The sequence below is a fragment of the Oncorhynchus masou genome, chromosome 11 (genome assembly GCF_036934945.1).
Source record: "Oncorhynchus masou masou isolate Uvic2021 chromosome 11, UVic_Omas_1.1, whole genome shotgun sequence".
NCBI lineage: Eukaryota > Metazoa > Chordata > Actinopteri > Salmoniformes > Salmonidae > Oncorhynchus > Oncorhynchus masou.
Window position 1 is genome coordinate 32,522,643 of NC_088222.1, and position 23,330 is coordinate 32,545,972.

The following is a 23,330-nucleotide window of genomic DNA, read 5'->3' on the forward strand; positions in this document are numbered from 1 at the left end:
TGTGGGTAGTTATTTTCTGTTTAGTGTGTTTACACCTGACGGAGCTGTTTCGGTTGTTCTTTTTTTGCTTGTTTGATAGTGTTCAGTTTTACCATTAAAATGATGAACACTTACCATGCTGCACCTTGGTCCTCACCTTCTTCCACCAACAGCCGTTACATCCTCAGTCTTCCCGCGCTTTCATTCAAACCCCAAACCCCTTTCTTTGTGTAACCAGCCCTCATATCTGTTCTGTCCGCTAGGGATGTTTTCTTTTATGACATAATTAGTAATCAATGTATGACCCATCCTGTGTATGTAATTCTGTGTGATTGTTTAGGTATTTAATAAATAAATTATTAAACCAAATTTGGTATTGCTGACTCAACTTGTTAGCCAGGGTTCGTGAAGATAACCAAGAATTCAATGACTTCAGATGAAACTGAATAAGGTGACGATTAAGAATTGAATGCTATTGATGTAAAAGATTACCAGGTCTTTAAGAGGCTGGGCTGTGTCAGGAAAACGGCAGGAGCACGGCTGTCACGGGCGCTCTGTGAATGAAGCTGTCGCGCGGCCATTAGTAGGCCTGCAATGTAAACCACTAGCTGGTGAGAGATACTTAAATTATCCACAGTGCCACTTCATTAGAGATAGGCATACCATGCATGTAGCCTATGACAAAATACATGGATTTAGATTTAGGCTTACTCCTTTGACCAACTGGGTAACACTTGCTCTTATACCTGTGTAATTAATTACCACAGTAACAACATATATTTAATGTTCTGGAACATTAGTAACTGGATGTTTTAATTTGTAGTTCATACATGTATAATCTATAAGAAAATTACTTTTACCTAATTAGCCATGAAATCCCGATATTTAAAGCAACTGTTTTTCTGGAAGCTGTAATGCACTATTTGCCCTACTTTTTCTCCCATGTGGGCCAGCCCCCAAGCAATTCGATTTCTATCCAATGAGCTTCAGCCCCTCACCATTTGAGTGACAGCTATCAAGATGCACACATAGTAGAGTGAAAGAGAGAGCAATGACATATAGCACATATATACACGTTTTTGACGCAGTGTGCAAGTTTTGGTTACCACTTTTGTCTCGGGAGCACTACTTTCAGAACTACTGGCTAAAAAGAATACAAAAGTACCTGAGAATATCTTTAATACCCAGGTATAAGAGCAACTCATTGAATGCCAACAATTGGCTGACCTGGCAATCTTACCAAGAACAACAGGATTCGAACCTGACTTAATTGGGTCCAATAATATATACAAAAGTATGTGGACACCCCTTCAAATGAGTGGATTTGGCTTTTCAGCCACACCCGTTGCTGACATGACAGGTATATAAAAACGAGCACACAGCAATGCAATCTCCATAGACAAACATTGCCATTAGAATGGCATTTACTGAAGGCCTCAGTGACTTTCAACGTGGCACCGTCAATTTCTGCCCTGCAAGAGCTGCGCCGATGAACAGTAAGTGCTGTTATTGTGAAGTGGAAACGTGTGGGAGTAATAATGGCTCAGCTGCTAAGTGGTATGCCACACAAGCTCACAGAACGCGACCACTGAGTGCTGAAGCGAGTAGCGCGTAACAATCATCCGTCCTCGGTTGCAACACTCACTACCGAGTTCCACACTGCTTCTGGAAGAAACATCAAAACAAGGACTGTTCGTTGAGAGCTTCATGAAATGGGTTTCCATGGCCAGGCAGCCGCACACAAGCCTAAGATCACCATGCACAGTGAAGGGAAATCTTAACGCTACAGCATACAATGGAATAGCCGAATCCACTATTTTGAAGTGATGTCCATATACTTTTTATATATAGTGTATCTGTCCTTCCTTGTGTACTCTTAAAGCCCCATAGCTAGAATTCCTTTACAGCCAACCAGTTGGAAAAACCTATTGGCTACTTTGCATGACATCACAAATGCTAGCCACACTACCTATGGCTATCATTTCATCCTAGTAGTCACCCACAGCCCACTATCAAACAAAGTCACATTACAACTTTCTTTGTATTACAATTTTATGGGAAAAAGAGGAAACTTGTAAATATCTCATACCATTCCATTGTTCCCAAAAATCTTTTTTTTGTGGCAAAACGTGATAGTGTTGGAGACAAGACTGATTAGTCAAAAGCCTTCCACAGACATGGCCTTTCTGTCACGCCCTGATCTGTTTCTCCTGTCCTTGTGCTTGTCTCCACCCCCTCCAGGTGTCGCCCATCTTCCCTATTATTCCCTGTGTATTTATACCTGTTTTCTCATTCTGTTTGTTGCCAGTTCGTCTTGTTCATTCAAGCTTACCAGCATTTTTCCTGTCAGCTCTTATCGTTTCCCAGCCTCCCTTTAATCATCCTCCTGATTTTCGACCTTTGCCTGTCCTGACCCTGTACCCGCCCGCCTGACCTCTCTGCCCGACCCTGAGCCTGCCTGCCGTCCTGTACCTTTGTGTGAACAAAAGGCTAGCACCAGGTTGTAAACCTGTGAAAAAGCTTGTGAAAAATGTGTTTTTACTTTAAACATTAAAGATATTGGAACAGCCCACACAAATTTCACAAACTCACAATTTGATATTTGATGAAAGGTACAAGGTAATCCTGGCAAAAAAAAAAAAAAAAAAGTAGCAATTTGCTCAGCACCTTTGAATGACTATCAAATGGATGAGTGGGCTCCCAAGTGGTGCAGTGGTCTAAGGCACAGCATTTCAGTGCTAAAGTTGTCACTACAGACCCTGATTTGATCCTGAGCTGTGTCACAACCGGCCATGATCGAGAGTCCCATAGGGTGGCGCACAATTGGCCCAGTGTTGTCCGGGTTAGGTTTGGCCAGGGTAGGCTGTCAATGTAAAATAATATTTTTTTCTTGACTGGCTTGCCTAGTGAAATAAAGGTTCAATTAGTTATTGAAAGTAAGTTGATGTTGATTCGGTGAAATTCAAATAAACAACTACAACAGAAAAATAGCCTATAATCCAAAGTGAAGTGAAAGAGTGTGCAATCAGTTGGAATCCCAACTGGAGACAGGAGAGGAAAACAGAGGAATGCTTATTTTACATTTAAGCAATAGTTAATGTAAGTATCCATCCTGTGATCTCATCTTAATTTAAAAACTCAAACATGAGGGTGACCAAACCCAATATCACTCTCTTTTGTGAAATGGGGCGATATTCAGTTTTGAAACCAGGCTTGATGATAATACCATGTCCAGGTGAAGTTGGAGTACACAATGCTTTGTTTCTTACAACACAAACATATAATTCTGAATCATGCATAGTGAACAACAGGAACAAATGTTGGCACATTGATGATCAAATGGGAATGTACTCTTGAGGTATTAAACGTACAATTCATTTTCTCCCTTTCCTCTCTTTGCATAGAAAAATACAAACACATAAACACAATAACACGCACACATACAAAAACACTTCACATAAGACTCCAAAGTGTTATAATTCATCTCTCATCTTCTTGCCCTTAGGTCGCACCAGTCTGCCGAGGAAGAGGATGGAGTTGGTCTTGGTGTCCTTCACCAAGAAGATGAAGGGATGGTCAGCGTAGAACAGCTTGGGGTTCTTCAGCTTGTCTGTGCCGAAGATGCTTATGTCTATGGGGTTCCCATCGGTGTCCCACTCCATGGCAGAGGCATGGAATACATTGGACAGATACAGGTCCTTCTTCCCAGAGATGTTGGACAGGTCCGCCTTGGTCTTATCCACAGCCTCAGTCAGACCCAGCTCCCCAAGGTGTTTCTGAGAGAGAGAGAGAGAGAGAGAGAGAGAGAGAGAGAGAGAGAGAGGGAGAGAGAGAGAGAGAGATTTATTGTAAAGGAGTTTGAAGCACGAAGGAACTCTCAGCCACCGAAGAGTATCAGTGATGTGTACTGTATCCTAACATGTTATTCAAACCTGGATCTCATAAACAGTTAACAAAATGATTGTTATTCAAACCTGGATCTCATAAACAGTTAACAAAATGATTGTTATTCTAACCTGGGTCTCATAAACAGTTAACAAAATGATTGTTATTCTAACCAGGGTCTCATAAACAGTTAACAAAATGATTGTTATTCAAATCTGGATCTCATAAACAATTAACAAAATTATTGTTTTTCAAACTTGTATCTTATAAACAGTTAACAAAATGATTGTTATTCAAATCTGGATCTCATAAACAGTTAACAAAATGATTGTTATTCAAACTTGTATCTTATAAACAGTTAACAAAATTATTAATAAATGTTGGTTTAAACAATGACCTGTGTCATCTCTAGGTATTTCCAGTACCTGGATGTTGTGGCTGACTTCCATGCAGACTTTGGGCAGAGACACAGCAACAGCCGTCTCCTTTAGCTTGCCCATCCAGTCTTCCAGCTGTTTGCGGGTCAGCAGCTTCTCCAGCCTCTCCAGGGGCTCCACATGGTAGGGCATGAAGAACACCAGGCTGGACTTCTTATGGGCCAGGGACATGCTCAGGATGAACAGCTTATTCACCGTGTCTTCGTGGAAGCCATAGATACCTGCAGGTACAGTCAGTATGGATACAGACTCAAGAGACATTTCTAGGGCATTTCTTTACATCTTCCTTCACTTTTGAAATGAGAACACCCCAGTTCAGTTCAAAGGTACTTTATGATATTATAATGAGGGCTGACCTGTGCGGTGCATCATGGGTACACCAACAGTGTGAGTGTGAGACACCAGGAAGCCACGGTTGTCCACCATCTTATGGTGGAACTGTTCATCCCAATGGGCTGTTCAGATATAAAGTCAAATACAATTATACTGTAAATATGTGATTGAGTAAAAAAACTAAGCGAAAGAGAGAAGAGTGCATCTACAAAATTCTGGTCCTTTGTAAGAGAGAACTCACGTTTAAAGAACATGGCATTGATGATCATGGCCCCATCGGTCTTCTCCACATCCTTGGTTACCTCGGGCAGCTTGCCATCGGTGGATTTGGATGCCCAATCGTTGATGGACTTCACAGCGCTCTTCTTGTTCTTGAAGTTTATCTTTGTGTGTTCATATTTGTAGTGCTTCTTGCTGCTCTTGACAAAGGCATCTGCAAAGTTGACCGAGCTGGGGCTGTAAAGGCGGTTGCTGATCTTCCAGGTGACGTTACGGGCCTTGGAGTCGCTGACCTCCTCCAGGAGCTCGGCCAGGCCAGCATGCAGCTGCTCGTCCTTCACTTTGTTAGCGCTCAGCACGGTCTTGACCTGGGAAGCAGTGGAGGCCTTGCCCCCGAGTGCCACCAGGCCCAGGGAAGAGGCCACCACCACCGGGGAGATGAGGATGTTCTCCAGGTCCTTTTCCTTGGCTATGTTCTGGTAGAGGCTGAAGGCCAGGCTGGCGCTGTTGTCAGCCAGCAGGGTGGCGTGGTTGCTCAAGACCTTGTCTGCTGAGGCGGCGGTGGCAGCGGAGGCTGCAGTGGCCAATAGGGCCATGGCTACCAGGTTAGTCACCCACATGGTGTCAACCATATCAGTAGAGACTTGAGAGGGGACATGGAAAAGGTGTATGTGTTAGATTTATACAGTGGACTTTCTTATGGAGCATCATAGCGATTACAGAGCAACAGAGTCTCAAATCCCATGTGTTAGAGGCAAATTAAATTACATTTGTCCTGTATTTTGAATGCAGAAAACCTCTTGTGGGACCTCTCCTTGCTCTTGCCAGTGATAGCATAAGTTAAGGAGATAATGCACTTCTCAAACACTTCCCTGAGATTCAAGAGGAATAGCACATTCTCTTTTATTCAACCTGGATGATGCAGAATGGACATGCTGTGTGGTATACTAAGCTTTCATTATGCAGTCCGTAATGTAATTATAGACCTGAATTCATTGGTAGAGAATCTGAGAGCAGGGTTGACCGTTACCTTTGGAGAGTCTCCAAGTAGACATTCAAGGCAAGACTCAAGAGCCACGTTGACACTGCATTCAAAGTGTAATAATTCTACAGCAACTAATGAGGGCCATTAGCTACTGAATAAAGAATACAAGTTCTCTTATTAAGAAGAACAATGGACATTTAAATCAAGCTCTCGCTTCATTTGGGGGACCAAACACTTTTTATTTATCTCTCTCTGCTCTGTGTTGCTCTGCGGTAGCAGACAAGTAGCAACATGATCAGGCTAAGCCATGAAGTCTAAACAAAAGGATGCTATGCATCCTCTGAGGCCTGGAATGAGTGACCTTAAGCAGGCGTGAGGCTTCACATTTTTTTGTATTAAACAGAAAGTTTAATCTCTAATGTAACAATGACGCCCTTAGAAGTTTTGTTGGAACTACAAATTATTTCAGTACATTCTAAATTTTCATGACCTATTATTTTGATTCTGCATGCATAATTACAAATCACAGCACAAGCTAACGCCTCATGTCCACCAGATGCATCAAACTCTTCATTGTGAATGGAGCAGTCCACAACTGTCTGTGTACTGCATGTTTTCAATATTTTCAACTTGTGCTTTGGTCTAACATGCGGTGGTACAAATGGAGGTAAACACACTGACTCCAACTAGCTCGGTTTTAGCTTGTTGAAAAGCGAAACACACGTGTGTCAAGTATGGAAAATGTGGGCCAGACATCCGGCAAAACAAAATGCATATGCATCTGGTGGACATCGGGCGTAATTCAATGCCCTTATAAGTCATAACAAAGAAACATCCTGGCACGTACAAATACCGGCAATGACGGTCTCATCTTATTGGACAGAAACCAGTGTGAGAGAAAGTTTAGAAGAGGAGGAATATGCCGGGTTACAGTTCCGTGCATCATCATCTGTCTGAACATATGTTAATAAATTACTCAGCTCATTTCTTCTGATAATCTATCTGATACTTTCTCTACACTCTCTACCACCACACAGCATGTGTTCAATTGACCAAGTAAAGTGAGATGCCCCCTGGCAGAGGCAACTGAGACTCAGATCAGAGCACAAGAGTCTGTTGCTGGGTGGGACCGCTTCTAATAAGATAGGCTTCCTCAGACATGGCACAATTCAAAGCAGCATTGCCACTGTTAATTGACCATCACTTTATTTGATCATCATGGCATTTTCACTGTCATGTGACCCATTCATTAAGTGTGAACAGTGAAGTTGGGAGGAAGAAGGATGTTTTAGCCTGACAACTTCTTCCTTTCAACTGGCCTGCACATGCTCAATCACATGAAGCTGTATTGTAATACAGAACTAAATTAGCAAAAATAATTTTATACGCCCAAAATGGAGGGACTTTCACATTCCTGGTCAGAAGTTTTCCTGCAGTCATCACAAGTCCAGCCCCCCCCTTTTTAACTTACCAGGCTCTTTCAGCAGTTTTCCTCTAATTTCTCTCTCAGCTTCCACACGATCCTTCAGCTGGTCTACAAACCATGGGGGAAATATTCTGGAAGTTGGGGAATGGAAAATGTTAATGACGTACAGTGATTTTCAATGCACAGTGAGCTGCACTGGGAACTCCCACAGTATCTGTTGAGCAGCTATGGGAGTGGGACTTTCCCCCTCCAGGTCCTAAAGCCTGAGACACACTGAAAGCTCATTCACACTGCAGACAGACATCTGGCAGAGTTTCTATAAAGTTCATAGTTCTGTATTCTCAAATGCTGCTACTGTAATATACTGTACACAGTTTTAGACCATGCATCATAGAGCAACATTGTTTTGTATTAATGGCCCTCCTGCCTAAAAAAACGGGGAAAATATGCATGCTGTCTTAATTAAACAACATTTCCCACTTCCATTTTCGGATTTTCTGACAACTTCTAGATGTTGCACACCGCTTTGAGCCAGGGGTAAACAACAGACTGCTGGACTGAACACAGTGTGCAACATCTATAAATTGTCAGAAAATAGTGGTGGGAAATTGTGTTTTCTTAAGACAGTACACATATTTTCCTAGTGTTTGTGTGTGCCATTAAATCACGTTAAGGAGGAAATTGAGGCCTTTGCAGCCTGAATGGATGATGCTTTATGTATGAGCTGGTCCCTGGTGGACACGAGTGTATAGCGGGCTGGGTACCTTAATGTCAGATGCAGATGGCAAAAAACATCAAATGAATAATAGTGCCATCTGTTTGGGTTACCTACTGCAAACAGAGTTGCAGGGAAGTTTTCTAACTAGGTCATTGAAAATCCAAAATTCCATGAGACCGAAGAATAATAATTGTTAGGGGGTAGAAAGTACTTTGGTATTATAATTGTTATGTTTCGTAAATTTTGCTTGCAAGTTGCGAAGATTTTACAGTTTTTTCTTCCTCTTCCTCCCCCTTCTTAGTGCCACGTCTGTGGCTGTGTCTGTCTGATTTGAGAGACTGATAGCGTGGGATGCAGGATGGGGGATGTGCACATTCAAGCCCCCCTACCTGGTCTGCCTAGCCATGCCAAATAGTTAAATTATCCCCTGGTGTCTAACTGACTCACTTTCTCCCAAAATTAACAACATGTCATTGTAGACATGCATGCAGTGTATCTGATTATTCTCCGTCGAAAAATCTATCCAGGCACTTTAAAACATGGAGTGTTTCTGCCGAACAGCAATAAAGTTGAGGAAATCACTCAACATGCCACAGTAGCCCAGTGTTTGGTGCCAAGGGATTTGTGACATCATGTTAGAAATGAGGTCACTTTACATTGACTATGCCTCAGCACTGCTCGAGTGAAAAGGCTTTGCATAAGACACATGTTCTGTTGATGTTTAGATAAATGGACAATTTACATAGAGCCAACATTGGTCTGAGTACAAAAGAAGTATCCCCACTCACCCACACCACATCTCCACCCTCAACATGAAAAAGCATAGCACTTGGCTACATGCTTTTGTGTTACATAGCTAAATTCCAAACTGGCTCTTTGTCTCAGAAGAATAGGTTGGCCTGATATACTGCCTGAGGGCAGCATTGGTTTAGTTTTGCGTGCATATAGGGCTAGGCAGCTTCAATGAACTCTGCTGCTAAGGCTGCAGCTCAGCTCGCCAAGAGACGGCACTTCGAACATCTATACAGTTCCAATATATTTTTATTAAACTCAAATTCACTGTCACTGATTAACGGCAGATACAGAAGTAGGGTCTCAATTCGGTCACCCTGTTGTTGCAGGACATGTCCTGCACAGCTGGAAATGCACATGTATAGTGTATTCAAGGCTTCTAAAGTTTTGCCCTAACTAAAAATATATCAACCCCTACAAAAATGCCCATTAATTATAATCCACACAAAAATTATAATTTCCTGTTTCTGCAGGCTTATTTTCCTGTTGTGAGAAACTGGTCAAATTAAGATCCATCCTACATCTGTAGGAGAGACATAATGGTAAAACTGATGGAACAGACCCTCTTAAGATATTGTAATGGCTTTAAACATCTTGTGCCTTTTCTGCATATTTCTACAAATGTTTACAGACCAATCCATGAATGGTTTAATTGTGTACAGTATACAAAGGGCTATATAGTGCAGTCTCCAACTAAGATCTTATAGGCAATGCGAAACATAATGTTCTCTGTCATTAATAGATTTCTGTATTGCACAGGGGCCTGCTGAGGGGAGAACAGGCTCATAATAATGGCCAGAACGAAGCAAATGGAATGGCAAATACATGGAAACCATGTGTTTTATGTATTTGATGCCATTCCACTTATTTTGCTCCAGCCATTACCACGAGCCTGTTCTCCCCAATTAAGGTGCCACCAACCTCCTATGCTGTACTGTATTGTATACCTTCACTGAGGACTTAATAGCTCACGTTGGTTACTGCCTGCACAATACTGCATGCCAAGATGCATGTAACAATAGCAACGATGGCGGCATGGGAATCCCATCAACAAACAGTAGGAAAAAGGGGCAGTGGAACAGAATGTATATCCGTCTCCATGTTGTCCAGCTTCCTGTGATGACCTGCCTTGGTTCCACATCCAGAAATACCATGTAGCAGAGGGATGGAGATGCTGATCATGGAGGGGGGAAAATAAGCATTCATGTGAAAAACTGCCAAAGCAATCTGGTTTCAGTTACCCTACAGTTCATTCAGCCCTTCAGCTTAACTTTTTACATTTATTTAAGTAATTTATGAGGGGTTTTGGAGAATGTTTCGTATATCATATAAAATAAAAAAAGGTGAATGACAACTTCCATATCTTAGGCCTATAGCTCATACATATTTTGAAGCCGAGGAGCATCCTCAAGATACCTTCTTATTCTTTTGAACTTTTTTCAGCAAACTTTGACTTTTCTCTCAAATACGAGCTCTCTGTAAGAGGAAGCATGGTCACAGTCGGTTTCTTCCTGTAGAGATAGAAATTGGCCTGATATTCTCATGATGTAAGACCTCAGTAATGTTGCCCTGCATGCTGATGCAACCTTCAGCTGTTTAACTCTCACCAACTACTGCCAAACCCATTCAAAGATGTGATTTACTGTATAAACTCTGGTACAGTAGTTTAGTGCCTGTCTGGAAAGAGTGGAAGTGTGCAGAGATATACTGTTACAGTTTATTCTGATCCCATTTATGCAGTGTTCTTCAATCATGTTCCTGAAGACCCACTGCCAGGTGAGCAGACCTTTGTTCCAGCCCCATACTAATGAATCTGAGTCAGTTAATCAGGGGGTAAGTTGACATCAGGTGTGTTACTGCTGGGCTAGAGCAAAATCCTGCACACACTGTGGGTCTCTCGACCCATGATTGAAGACCACTGCACTAATGAGTAGAGTTTGTGTAGAAGATCTGTATCATGCAGAATCTTTTGTAATTTTTTGGTCATATTGCTGACATACATATTGACAATACTTTCAGGTGTTGTGCGTAGGAGTAGGGGCTAGTGTACATTTGGAACTGGACAAATGTTTTAGAGAGAGGCCCTCAAGTGAGCAAAGTGAGCTACAGATGGCAATAGCATTCTCTGGTGGATGAAAATCTGCTAATGTGCCATGATCATGAGGGATCAGGGTCTTATAGTGCTAGGGAATGTTCAGCCATGAGCTCTGTTGCACAATTATTATATATATATATTTTTATCTCCACTTGATTATAGCATTTAGATATCTGTTTTTTTTTAAATCCAATGACAGTCACACAATTTCAACCATTGGTTATAGACTTAGAAACTATCTATATATTTAAAAGTAACAGTAATTAACAGTTACAGTTTATAAACTCCTTATAAACCGCCTTGTAAATTATTGCAGTCAATCTCCAGCAGAGTGTACTCAGAGACAGACACAGATTCACAGAGTCTCTGGTCACCTACTGTACAGTATGCTAAAGTAAATTAACTTCACTTGTCATTTGCACAAGATTAGAGGGAATTGACGCAATCATCTTCCAAGCCAGGGGTTAATCTGTGGCTGTTAGGCCTGAAATAGATATAGTGTTGGAAGTCACTCCCTGTGCCTGGTGTTGGCTCAATGCCTCCGAGCTGTATCAGGGGTTGGTGCTTGATGGCACCTGTAGTAGGCCAGCCATCCTGATTACTGGAGGAACCATACACAAATAGTACAGTCGATTAAGGCATGGACATCAAATTCAGCAGTGAAAATCACCAACTACCATGATTTGGAACAGGGCTGGATTAAGAAATCACGGGCCCCAGGGCTTTTCATTTTTTATATACATGTACGGTGCATTCGGAAAGTATTCAGACCCTTTGACTTTTTCCACATTTTGTTACGTTACAGCTTTATTCTAAACTGGATTAAATAGAAAAAAAAATCCTCAGCAATCCACACAAAATAACCACATAATGACTAAGCGAAAACACGTTTTTAGACATTTTTTGCAAATGTATAAAACAAAAAAAAAACAGAAATACCTCAATTATATAAGTATTCAGACCCTTTGCTATGAGACTCGAAATTGAGCTCAGGTGCATCCTGTTTCCATTGATCATCCTTCAATTGATTGCACATTTGGAAAGGCACACACCTGTCTATATAAGGTCCCAGAGTTGACAGTGCATGTCAGAGCAAAGACTAAGACATGAGGTCGAAGGAATTGTCTGTGGAGCGCTGAGACAGAATTGTGTCAAGGCACAGAGCTCGGGAAGGGTACCAAAAAATATCTGCAGCATTGAAGGTCCCCAAGAACACAGTGGCTTCCACCATTCTAAGGATCGGACCCATTTTTTTCAATTTCTGCATAAAATGACAAACCCAAATCTAACTGCCTGTAGCTCAGGACCTGAAGCAAGGACATGCATATTCTTTACACCATTTGAAAGGAAACACTTACACAATATCTGGTAAAAGATAATAAAACAAAATAACATGCGTTTTCTATTAATTTTTTTGTTCCATGATATTTGAAATTGAAGAGAAAGGAATTTGTGTAATTGTAGATTCTAACCACCAGGTGGTAGCAGGGTTGTGCAAAGTTTCAGACTGATCCAGAGAAGTATTACATTCCTACACTTTTGCCTGCCAGGAGTTTGCCCAAATGTGACGAATTGGTCAATTGATATATTTTCAAGTGCATAAGTATAGTGAACACACAAAAATGCTATGGTAATGAAAAATGTAAGTTTCCCTGCAGAAAAAACACTAATCTTCACATGTCTAGGTGTGGGTGTGGGGCCAGAGACAGCAGGGGTTCAAACTGTAGAACCCAGTTCCTACATTTGAAAATAAAAATTGATTTATCAAACAAAATTATTCTTCATTTAATCTCTGGGACCCTCAGGATGACAAATTAGAGCAAGATTACTGAACGTAAGTACATTATTTACCCTCAGAGGTGAATGTATCAAACAAGTTGACATGATAAAAGTGTTTTGTTGTTGTGCACTCTCCTCAAACAATAGCGTAGTATCTTTTCACTGTAATAGCTACTGTAAATTGGACACATTAGCATACTTTAGCAACAACCGTCCCGGTTTATGGACACCGATCCCATAGAGGTTAAGTGGAAGAAGTTTGGAACCACCAAGACTCTTCATATATCTGGCCACCCTGCCAAACTGAACAATCAGGGGAGAAGGGCCTTGGTCAGGGATGTGACCAAGAACCTGATGGTCACTCTGACAGAGCTCCAGAGTTCCTCTGTGGAGACGGGAGAACCTTCCAGAAGGACAACCATCTCTGCAGCACTCCACCAATCAGGCCTTTATGGTAAAGGGGCCAGACTGAAGCCACTCCTCAGTAAAAGGCAGATGACCTTCCGCTTGGAGTTTGCCAAAAGGCACCTAAAAGACTCTCAGACTATGAGAAACAAGATTCTCTGGTCTGATGAAACCAAGATTGAACTGTTTGGCCTGAATTCCAAGCGTCTCGTCCGGAGGAAACCTGGCACCATCTCGAAGGTGAAGGGTGTGGGGATATTTTTCAGCAGCAGGGACTGGGAGACTAGTCAGGATCGAGGGAAAGATGAACAGAGCAAAGTACAGAGAGATGCTTGATGAAAACCTGCTCCAGAGTGCTCAGGACCTCAGACTGGGGAAAGGGTTCACCTCCCAACAGGACAATGACGCTAAGCACACAGCCAAGACAACGCAGGAGTGGCTTCGGGACAAATCTCTTAATGTCATTGAGTGGCCCAGCCAGAGCCTGGACTTGAACCTGATCGAACATCTCTGGAGAGACCTGAAAATAGTTGTGCAGTGACGCTCCCCATCAAACTTGACAGAGCTTGAGAGGATCTGCGGAGAAAAATGGGAGAATCGCCCCAAATACAGGTTTGCCAAGCTTGTAGCATCATACCCAAGAAGACTTGAGCCTGTAATCGCTGCCAAAGGTGCTTCAACAAAGTACTGAGTAGATGTACTGAATACTTATGTAAATGTGATTTTTCAGTTTTGTATTTTTTAAACATTTGCTAAAATTAAAAAAAAAAATGTTTTTACTTTGTCATTATGGGGTATTGTGTGTAGATTGACGAGGGAAAAATCTATTTAATCCATTTTAGAACAGGGCTGTAAAATAACAACGTTTGGAAAAAGTCAAGGAGTCTGAATATAGGCTACTGTAGGCTACTAAATAACATTTCCAATGGTGCATAGGCACCTCACAGTGATGGCTGATGCTCTCATCGTGGGAATAGCCTTTCTAAAGATGAGTTACTTTGAAAAACAGTGCTGTTAAAAATTGGGAGTTGTTGAGAAAATAAAATGTTCTGTTGGTTCTAGAGACAGATTAGTCTTCTCTTTTCAGCTTTAAACATTTGCTTTCCAAACTGTACGGTTTTCTTGAGAACAACCATAGAAATATAATCCATAGATGGCAGTCAGGACTGGCAGCCATTGTTAGCACACCCATACATTTAACAGTGAAATTGCCATGGTATTTTTTGCTCAGAAAACTTAAGGGGGCAAATAAAACCACCCGTGGGCCAAATTCGGCTCACGGGCCACCAGTTGGGGAACACAGATATATACTGTATATACTGTATAATACAGTTGCAGTCGGAAGTTTACATACACCTTAGCCAACTCCATTTACATTCAGTTTTTCACAATTCCTGACATTTGATCCTTGTAAAAATTCCCTGTCTTAGGTCAGATCCCCAGTGTATTTCAGTCGCCCTCCTGTCCGGAGCTGCCAGAGTCGCCCTCCTGGCCAGGGCCCGCCGCAAGGGTCCCCGCTCCAGAGGCACCACCTAGGGGGGGGTACTGTCACGCCCTGGCCATAGAGAGGCTTTTATTCTCTATTTTGGTTAGGCCAGGGTGTGACTAGGCATTCTATGTTTTTTTTCTATGTTTTCTGTATTGTTAGGTTCTTTACAGAACTGTTCGTTTCCTCACTGTTATTTTTTGTTCCAGTTCTGATTTTAATAAAATATCATGAACACGTCTCACACTGCACCTTGGTCCAGTCATTCACAGGAAGAGGATCGTTACAAGAGAATGATTTATTTCAGCTTTTATTTCTTTCATCACATTTCCAGTGGGTCAGAAGTTTTCATACACTCAATCAGTATTTGGTAGCGTTGCCTTTAAATTGTTTAACTTGGGTCAAACGTTTCGAGTAGCCTACCACAGGTTTCTCACAATAAGTTGGCCCATTCCTCCTGACAGAGCTGGTGTAACTGAGTCAGGTTTGTAGACCTCCTTGCTCGCACATGCTTTTTCAGTTCTGCCCACACATTTTTTATAGGATTGAGGTCAGGGCTTTGTGATGGCCACTCTAATACCTTGACTTTGTTGTCCTTTTTTGCCACAACTTTGGAAATATGCTTGGGGTCATTGTCCATTTGGAAGAACCATTTGCGACCAAGCTTTAACTTCCTGACTGATGTCTAAAGATGTTGCTTCAATATATCCACATAATTGTTCTGCCTCATGATGCCATGTATTTTGTAAAGTGCACCAGCCCCTCCTGCAGCAAAGCACCCCCACAATATGATGCTGCCACCCCCATGCTCCATGGTTGGGATGGTGTTCTTCGGCTTGCAAACCTCCCCCTTTTTCCTCCAAACATAACGATGGTCATTACGGCCAAACAGTTCTAATTTTGTTTCATCAGACCAGAGGACATTTCTCCAAAGAATTATGATCTTTGTCCCCATGTGCAGTTGCAAACCGTAGACCTGGCTTTTTTATGTAGGTTTTGGAGCAGTGGCTTCTTCCTTGCTGGGCGGCCTTTTCGGTCATGTCGATATAGGACTTGTTTTACTGTGGATATAGATACTTTTGTACCTGTTTCCTCCAGCATCTTCACAAGGTCCTTTGCTGTTGCTATGGGGTTGATTTGCACTTTTCGCATCAAAGTACATTCCTCTCTAGGAGACAGAACTCATCTCCTTCCTGAGCGGTATGACGGCTGCGTGTTCCAAAGGTGTTTATACTTGCGTATTATTGTTTGTACAGATGAATGTGGTACCTTCAGGTGTTTGAAAATTGCGCCCAAGGATGAACCAGGCTTGTGGAGGTCTACCAGTTCTTGGCTGATTTATTTTGATTTTCCCATGATGTCAAGCAAAGAGGCACTGAGTTTGAAGGTAGGTGTAACGCACTGGGCGTAGTGGGTGCGGAGTCAGACGCAGGAGGCAGAAGATACAGAGTAGAGCTTTATTACGCACCGGGAAAAATGTACTCGCCAAGAAACTGGGCGCACATATACAATTACCCAAAACCAGGACCGCATCAGTCCGGAGGGAAAAACCAAAACAACCAGCACTACCACACAAAATAACCAGTGGGAAACTAAACAAGCCCGCACAAAGAGCAGGCGGGTCCACCAGCAGCTTAAATAGCCCAACTAAACCTAAACAAGAAACAGGTGTTACTAATCAGACAAAAACAACAGAAAAGGGAAAAGGGATCGGTGGCAGCTAGTAGGCCGGTGACGACGACCACCGAGCACCAACCGAACAGGAAGAGGGGCCACCTTCGGTAGGAGTCGTGACAGTAGGCCTTGAAATACACTCACAGGTACACCTACAATTGACTCAATTGATGTCAATTAGCAGCTTCTAAAGCCATGGCATTTTTCTGGAATTTTCCAAGCTGTTTAAAGGCACAGTTAACTTAGTGTATGTAAACTTCTGATGCACTGGAATTGTGATGGAGTGAATTGTAAGTTAAATAATTTGTCTGTAAACAATTGTTGAAAAAATTACTTGTGCACAAAGTAGATGTTCTAACCGACTTGTCAAAACTATAGATTGTTAACAAGAAATTGGTGGTGGTTGAAAAACGATTTTTAATGACTCCAACCTAAGTGTATGTAAACTTCTGACTTCAACTGTATATCATAATTACACTGAGTGTTCAAAGCACATTCCTAATGTTGAGTTGTACATTCTTTGCCCTCAGAACTGCCCCAATTCATTGGGCATGGACGTTTCACATTAATGCTGCCCCATGTTGAGTCCAATTCTTCCCACAGTTGAGTGAAGTGGATTATTCTTGATACACCTGGGAAACTGTTGAGTGTGAAAAGGCACTTCAATCCTTGGTCTTGCCCATTCACCCTCTGAATGGCACACATTCTCAACCAATGTCTCAATTGTCTCAAGGTTTAATAATCCTTCTTTAGCCTGTCTCCTCCACTTCATCTACACTGATTGAAGTGGATTTAACAGGTGACATCAATAAGGGATCCTCGTTCTCACCTGGAATCATCTGCTCAGTTTATTCCATGGAAATAGCATGTTTGTAATGTTTTTTACACTCACTGTTATATTCTTGATGTATTAGTTTAACATTTATTTTATTTTTGGCTGCCTCTTGGGCCTCCTACTGGCCTGGATTAATCTGGCCCTGATTAGGAATATGATCCTTGTAGGGAACCTATGGAAAAAAATAATTGCGTTATTTAGTCATTATTGGAATATGTCGTTTACAGTGTGCACTTTTATTTACCTATCCAACGTGTAGACCTGATTCAGTTGATCATACCTCCGATGCTCATTGTGTCACTAGTTTCTAACACCCTCTACTCCGAACCAGGGCAAATGCAGAGGATACACAGTAGCTCCACCCACACCGTGTCGAATGGATTAAGGTTCTCTCCTGATCTGCGAAGTGAGTCACAGTCCTGTGAGTAATTTTCTTGGAATTTAAGGAAAAATAACTTCGGACATTGTCATTTGAAATATAATTCTCGCTGCGCGTAGTTTAATTCATGTGACGTTTTGTCATTAGATGGGTTGCCAACATAACCAGAAACCACACTTTTGCGTATTATTTGAAGTTTGAATCCGCAATAACTTCAAAGAGGGGACAAGTTTTGGTGTAACCTAATCTCACAAGAACATAGCTGTGACAGACAGGAACCTGTTTTATACGTTTTGCTTTGGAGAAGATACACCCGTCGTGGAGGGAAGGTGAGTGTTGACATTGTGCGCAGGTTAACGGATTACGTTTCATATAATCCGATCGCTGTCACATAGTCTATTGACCTGTGTGAATTGCCTTGTTTCCCTGCTATCATTTCATGAGACGCAATGAGATCATGATGACCAGAAAGTTTTATTTATTTTGGCTAACTGGGTAGATAAAATATATATCTGTATAATGTATATAAAACATGTTAATTGGCACAGGTAAAGTAGCTCAGTGGCTGACCAGACATGGACAGTGTAAATATGATTGTTGTTCTCTATCACATCACCATCATCATACCTTACTGTATTATTTCTCACTGTAGCCTAAAATTCCTGGTCAACCCTTACATTAAGATGCACTGATAGTTAAATAGTTAAATAGAAATTGAATTCACTTGAGTAATTACCAAATAACTACACAGTAACTGTACTAGTGACCAATGCAGAAAGTACTTGGCCACTTGCTTCAATTCTAGTTGAATTAGTTGTTTTATACACTGTGTCTGCAATTACAGTGTAGTACTAGCTGGGTAATTAGACAATACTATATAGTTACAGATTGCAGAAGGGCAATTTTATGCAAACTGTTTCCCAACTCATATCTCTTGATTGAACCAGAGTTAAATTCAAGGCCAAATGAAGAAATGGCTCATAGTTACATTTGGGTCCTCTGCCATATAGGATTGGGCCAGCAAAGACATCTCTGGGCTGCTATTATCTGTCTGTCTGGCTTGGGCCTGTCATAGAAATTATGATTTCTGAGAGAAGATCAACATTTGTGAATGCACACATTTAGCTTTGTGTTTTAATACAATGAATATTGAGGCCTGTATTGACATTTTGACAGGTTATTTTTTGTATTTATTGAACCTTTATTTAACTAGGAAAGTCAGTTATGAACAAATTCTTATTTACAAGCCAATCCCTAACCCGGACGACGCTAGGCCAGTTGTGTGCCGCCCTATGGGACTCCCAATCACGGCCGGTTGTGACACAGCCTGGAATCGAACCAGGGTCTCTAGTGAGCCTCTAGCACTGAGATGCAGTGCCTTAGACCGCTGCGCCACTCAGGAGCCCGTTCTTGGTTCCAGGTTCTTTTGGTTCCAGGTTGAAACATTTTGGGTTCCATGTAAAACACTCTGTGGAAAAGGTTCTACATGGAACCCCAAAAGGTTCTACCTGGAACCAATATGGTTCTTCAAAGGGTTCTCCTATGGGGACAGCCAAAGAACCCTTTAGGTTCTAGATAGCACCGTTTTTTCTAAGAGTTTAGAGCCAGTGCTTTTGTAACAACACTTTCCAGTCTGTATCTTACCCTGCCTTTCCAAACCTACTTCATCATGAGGTTATTATCTGTCAGGTCTGAATCATCATTAATGAAATAATGATTTGGCCTCAACGTGGCAGACTCTGCATGAATGATCAAATGAAGGCCAAGAGGTTACACAGCGCTGCTTCTAAGGGACATCTCAATCAGCTTTAAGCCACATCCACCCACTACCTGATAATGTCAGGTACATAACACAACGTCAGCAAAGTCTATTTCTGGCACCAGCAACCTCAGCGATGATTGATTTCACATGTAGTATGAGTCATATCTGAACCTATGGTTTGAATGAAGGCAGGGTTAGTAAACGTTTAATGTCTTCCCACCCCTTTGATGAGTAGCTATAATGAGAACATTGCTCTAATGAAAACCCTATTGTGGGGAGGTGAATACACTGAATGAGAGATCCAGGAATGAATAACTAATGTAATATATTTTTCATGAGAGAATGAATGAATGATGAGGGAGCCTGGAGATAAGTAACACTGACCAATATAAAGAGCTAATTTTATATATATCCATGGCAGAGACTCAGTGGAGTATTCTATGAATAACCATGAGCTGATGATTCTAATGACAACGGTGACTTTGACATGTGCTCTCATCTGAGAAGCCAATTCTAGAACAATGCTATAGTCTGAGAGGATGGTTCTAGAACAGATTTGGCAAGGAAGTGAGACACAGAGAGAGAAACCTAGAGAAGTCTTTTCAGGTTGTTGTGGGCAGCCTCTCAAATAATCTAAACAGATTCACTCTCCTTGTCTCCTCTCCTTTACCTGCATGCTGGACAGAAGAAAACAAGTTCCTCTGCTGTAAGGATTTTACTTGGCTTGTCTTCTCATACTAGTGCAGATGGAGACGAGGAAGCCACTTTAGATGATTAAGATGCAGCCATGTTGGTGGGTAGCATCAAGGAAAGCAGACTAAAAAAGGAGACAAGGAGAGGAAGCCACTTTAGATTATTGAGATGTAGCAGTGTTGGTTGGTAGCTTCAAAGAAAGCAGACTCAAACAGGAGATGAGCAGAGGAAGCAACTTGAGATGATTGAGATGGAGTGTGGTAGATATTTTGACCAGGAAAGCCAGACTCAGAGGAAAGACATAATGACACCCCAACAGGAAGGAAGTCCTGTCTCTTCAGTTCAGTCCCTCTGGCTATGGACAGATCACCACAAACAGCTGCGAGGAGACTGTTGATGAAAGATGTCACAAGACATTTAGGGGCCAGTCAGTTGGGTGGCTCTTCTGCATGGTTATTACAAGTTGCTAGGGGGACGCGTTAAAACAACGGGTGTTGAAGACACTCCGGTCAGCAAACAGACAACCAGACTGATTTCTCCATCTCTCACAGGTGGAACTAGACAGTGCCGTCTGATAGTGTGTTGACAGACATTTGCAGTGGATTATGGAATTGTTGTATCTTTTTCCGTGGAAAAATAGAGAAACCAACATTGCACTACATCCCTGCAACTGTTTCTCTAGTTTTTAACAATTTATACAATTTAGGACTAATTCCCAAAGGGGACTACACCCTTCTCTGTTCTTTGATTTGCCAGTTGTTTTGTGATACACATCGCCCTGTCTCTTGTCTTGTTTCAGGTTGTTTTGCTTTGTTTGTCTTGTTTCGGGTTGTTTTGCTTTGTTTGTTTTGTCTTGTTTCAGGTTATTTTGCTTTGTTTGTTTTTGTCTTGTTTCAGGTTGTTTTGCTTTTCTCTGTTTGCCCCTGGGACACTTGTTCCTCAGCTACAGTAAGGCGCCAGTTATGAAACTCCCTGCAGCAATCCTTTAAAGGCCTCTGAAGTCTTCCTACCTGGGATATTTTCCTGCCCAGGGTAAAAGTTACATTCCAAAAAGCTTAAAGGGCTTTGTTATAGATATTTCTCCAGTTAACTGCATCAACCATTGGCAGTATTGTATGTTAAACCCCAAGGAGTGCTTGAAGAATTCACCAACGAGTAGTGCAATCATTGGAAAACAAACTGGATGATCTACGATTAAGACTGTCCTACCACCTGGACATTAAAAACTGTAATATTTTATGTTTCACCGAGACGTGGCTAAACGACGACTTGGAATCGCTGTGCATCGGCAGAACAGAGCAGCTACCTCTGGTAAGACGAGGGGCGGGGTTGTGTGTCTATTTGTCAATAACTGCTGGTGCGCAATGTCTATTATTAAAGAAGTCTCAAGGTATTGCTTACCTGAGGTAGAATACCTCATTATAAACTGTTGACCACTCTTTCTACCGAGAGAGTTCTCATCTATAGTATTCGTAGCCGTCTATTTACCACCACAAATCGATGCTGGCACTAAGGCTGCACTCAACAAGCTGTATAAGGCCATGCGCAAACAAGAAAATCCTCATCCAGAAGTGGCACTCCTAGTGACTGGGGACTTTAATGGTGGCCTTTTTACCTTATTTCTACCAGCATGTCACATGTTCAACCAGAGGAAAAAAAATTCTAGACCACCTTTACTCCACACACAGAGACGCATACAAAGCTCTCCATCGTCCTCCATTTGGAAAATCTGACATAATTCTATCCTCCTGACTCCTACTTACAAGCAAAAGCAGGACGTACCAGTGACTCGCTCAATATGGAAATGGTCAGATGACGTGGATGTTACGCTACAGGACTGTTTTGCTCGCACAGACTGGAATACGTTCTGGGATTCATCCAACGGCATTAAGGAGTATACCACCTCAGTCACTGGCTTCATCAATAAGTGCATTGTCCCCACAGTGACCGTATGTACATTTCCCAACCAGAAGCCATGCATTACAGGCAACATCCATACTGAGCTAAAGGATAAAGCTGCCGCTTTCAATGAGCAGGACACTAATCCGGACGCTTATAAGAAATCCCGCTATGCCCTCAGACAAACCATCAAACAGGCAAAATGTCAATATATTACTAAGACTGAATCCTACTACACCAGCTCTGACACTTGTCGGATGTGGCAGGGCTTGAAAAATATTACGGACTACAAAGGGAAACCCAGCCGCAAGCTGCCCGGTGACGCGAGCCTACCAGACAAGCTAAATGCTTTTTATGCTTGCTTCGAGGCAAGCAACACTGAAGCATGCATGAGAACACAAGTTGTTCCAGTTGACTGTGTGATCACGCTATCCGTAGCCGATGTGAGCAAGACCTTTTAAACAGGTCAACATTCGCAAAGCTGCGGGGCCAGACAGATTACCAGGACGTGTACTCAAAGCATGTGTGGAACAACTGGCAATTGTCTTCAGTGACATTCAACCTCTCCCTGACCGAGTCTGTAATACCTACATGTTTCAAACAGATCACCATAGTCCCTGTGCTAAAGAAAACAAAGGTAACCTGCCTAAATGATTACCGCCCCGTAGCACTCACGTCGGTAGCCATGAAGTGCTTTGAAAGAATGGTCATGGCTCACATCAACACCATCATGCCGGAAACCCGAGACCCAGGAGGGGTGCGTGCTTAGTACAGGAGGGGTGTCTGCTTCGTCCCCTCCTGTACTCTCTGTTCACCCACGACTGTGTGGCCAAGCTCGCCGCTCAACACCATCATTAAGTTTGCTGATGACAAAACAGTGGTAGACTTGATCACAGACAACGATGAGACAGACTATAGGGAGGAGGTCTGAGACATGGTAGTGTGGTGCCAGGACAACATCCTATTCCTCAATGTGAGCAAGATGTAGGAGCCAATAGTGGACTATAGCAAAAGGAGGACTGAACAGGCCCCCCATTAACATCGATGGGGTTGAAGTGGAGCGGGAGAAGAGTTTCAAGTTCCTTTGTGTCCAGATCACCAAACGATCATGGTCCTAACACATCAAGAGAGTTGTGAAGAGGGCACGACAACACCTTTTCCCCCTCAGGAGACTGAAAATGTTTGAAAGCTGTACCATCGAGAGCATCCTGACATCACCACTTGCATCACCACTTGGTATGGCAACTGCTTGGCATCTGACCACTAGGCTCTACAGAGGATAGTGCGTACAGCCCAGTACATCACTGGGGCCAAGCATCCTGACATCCAGGATTTACCTCGACTAACCTGACTTGCTACCGGTACCCCCTCTATATTGGCCAAAGCATTTGATACGGTAGACCATTTCATTCTTGTGGGCTGGCTAATGAGTATTGGTGTCTCTGAGGGGTCTTTGGCCTGGTTTGCTAACTACTTCTCTCAAAGAGTGCAGTGTTTAAAGTCAGAAAGTCTGCTGTCTCAGTCACTGCCTGCCACCAAGGGAGTACCC

The 23,330-nt window shown here is 42.3% G+C and overlaps 2 protein-coding genes across 2 annotated transcripts in view; one reads left to right on the top strand and one right to left on the bottom strand.

Moving 5' to 3' along the window:
* Positions 1–3,236: 3,236 nt before the first annotated feature.
* Positions 3,237–7,462, bottom strand: LOC135548555 (serpin H1-like). The gene is made up of 5 exons (XM_064978290.1): positions 7,310–7,462; positions 4,876–5,496; positions 4,658–4,756; positions 4,290–4,522; positions 3,237–3,755 (listed from the first exon to the last, which is right to left on the bottom strand). Exons 2-5 carry the CDS (start codon positions 5,483–5,485, stop codon positions 3,453–3,455), a joined length of 1,245 nt encoding a protein of 414 aa, XP_064834362.1. The 5' UTR covers positions 5,486–5,496; positions 7,310–7,462; the 3' UTR covers positions 3,237–3,452.
* Positions 7,463–17,443: 9,981 nt separating this feature from the next.
* LOC135548556 (glycerophosphodiester phosphodiesterase domain-containing protein 5-like) overlaps positions 17,444–23,330 on the top strand; it is a 52,644-nt gene continuing 46,757 nt past the window's right edge. The window contains exon 1 of the mRNA XM_064978291.1: positions 17,444–17,756. The gene's annotated coding sequence lies outside the window, so the exon portion shown is untranslated. The remainder of the gene's footprint in view (positions 17,757–23,330) is intronic.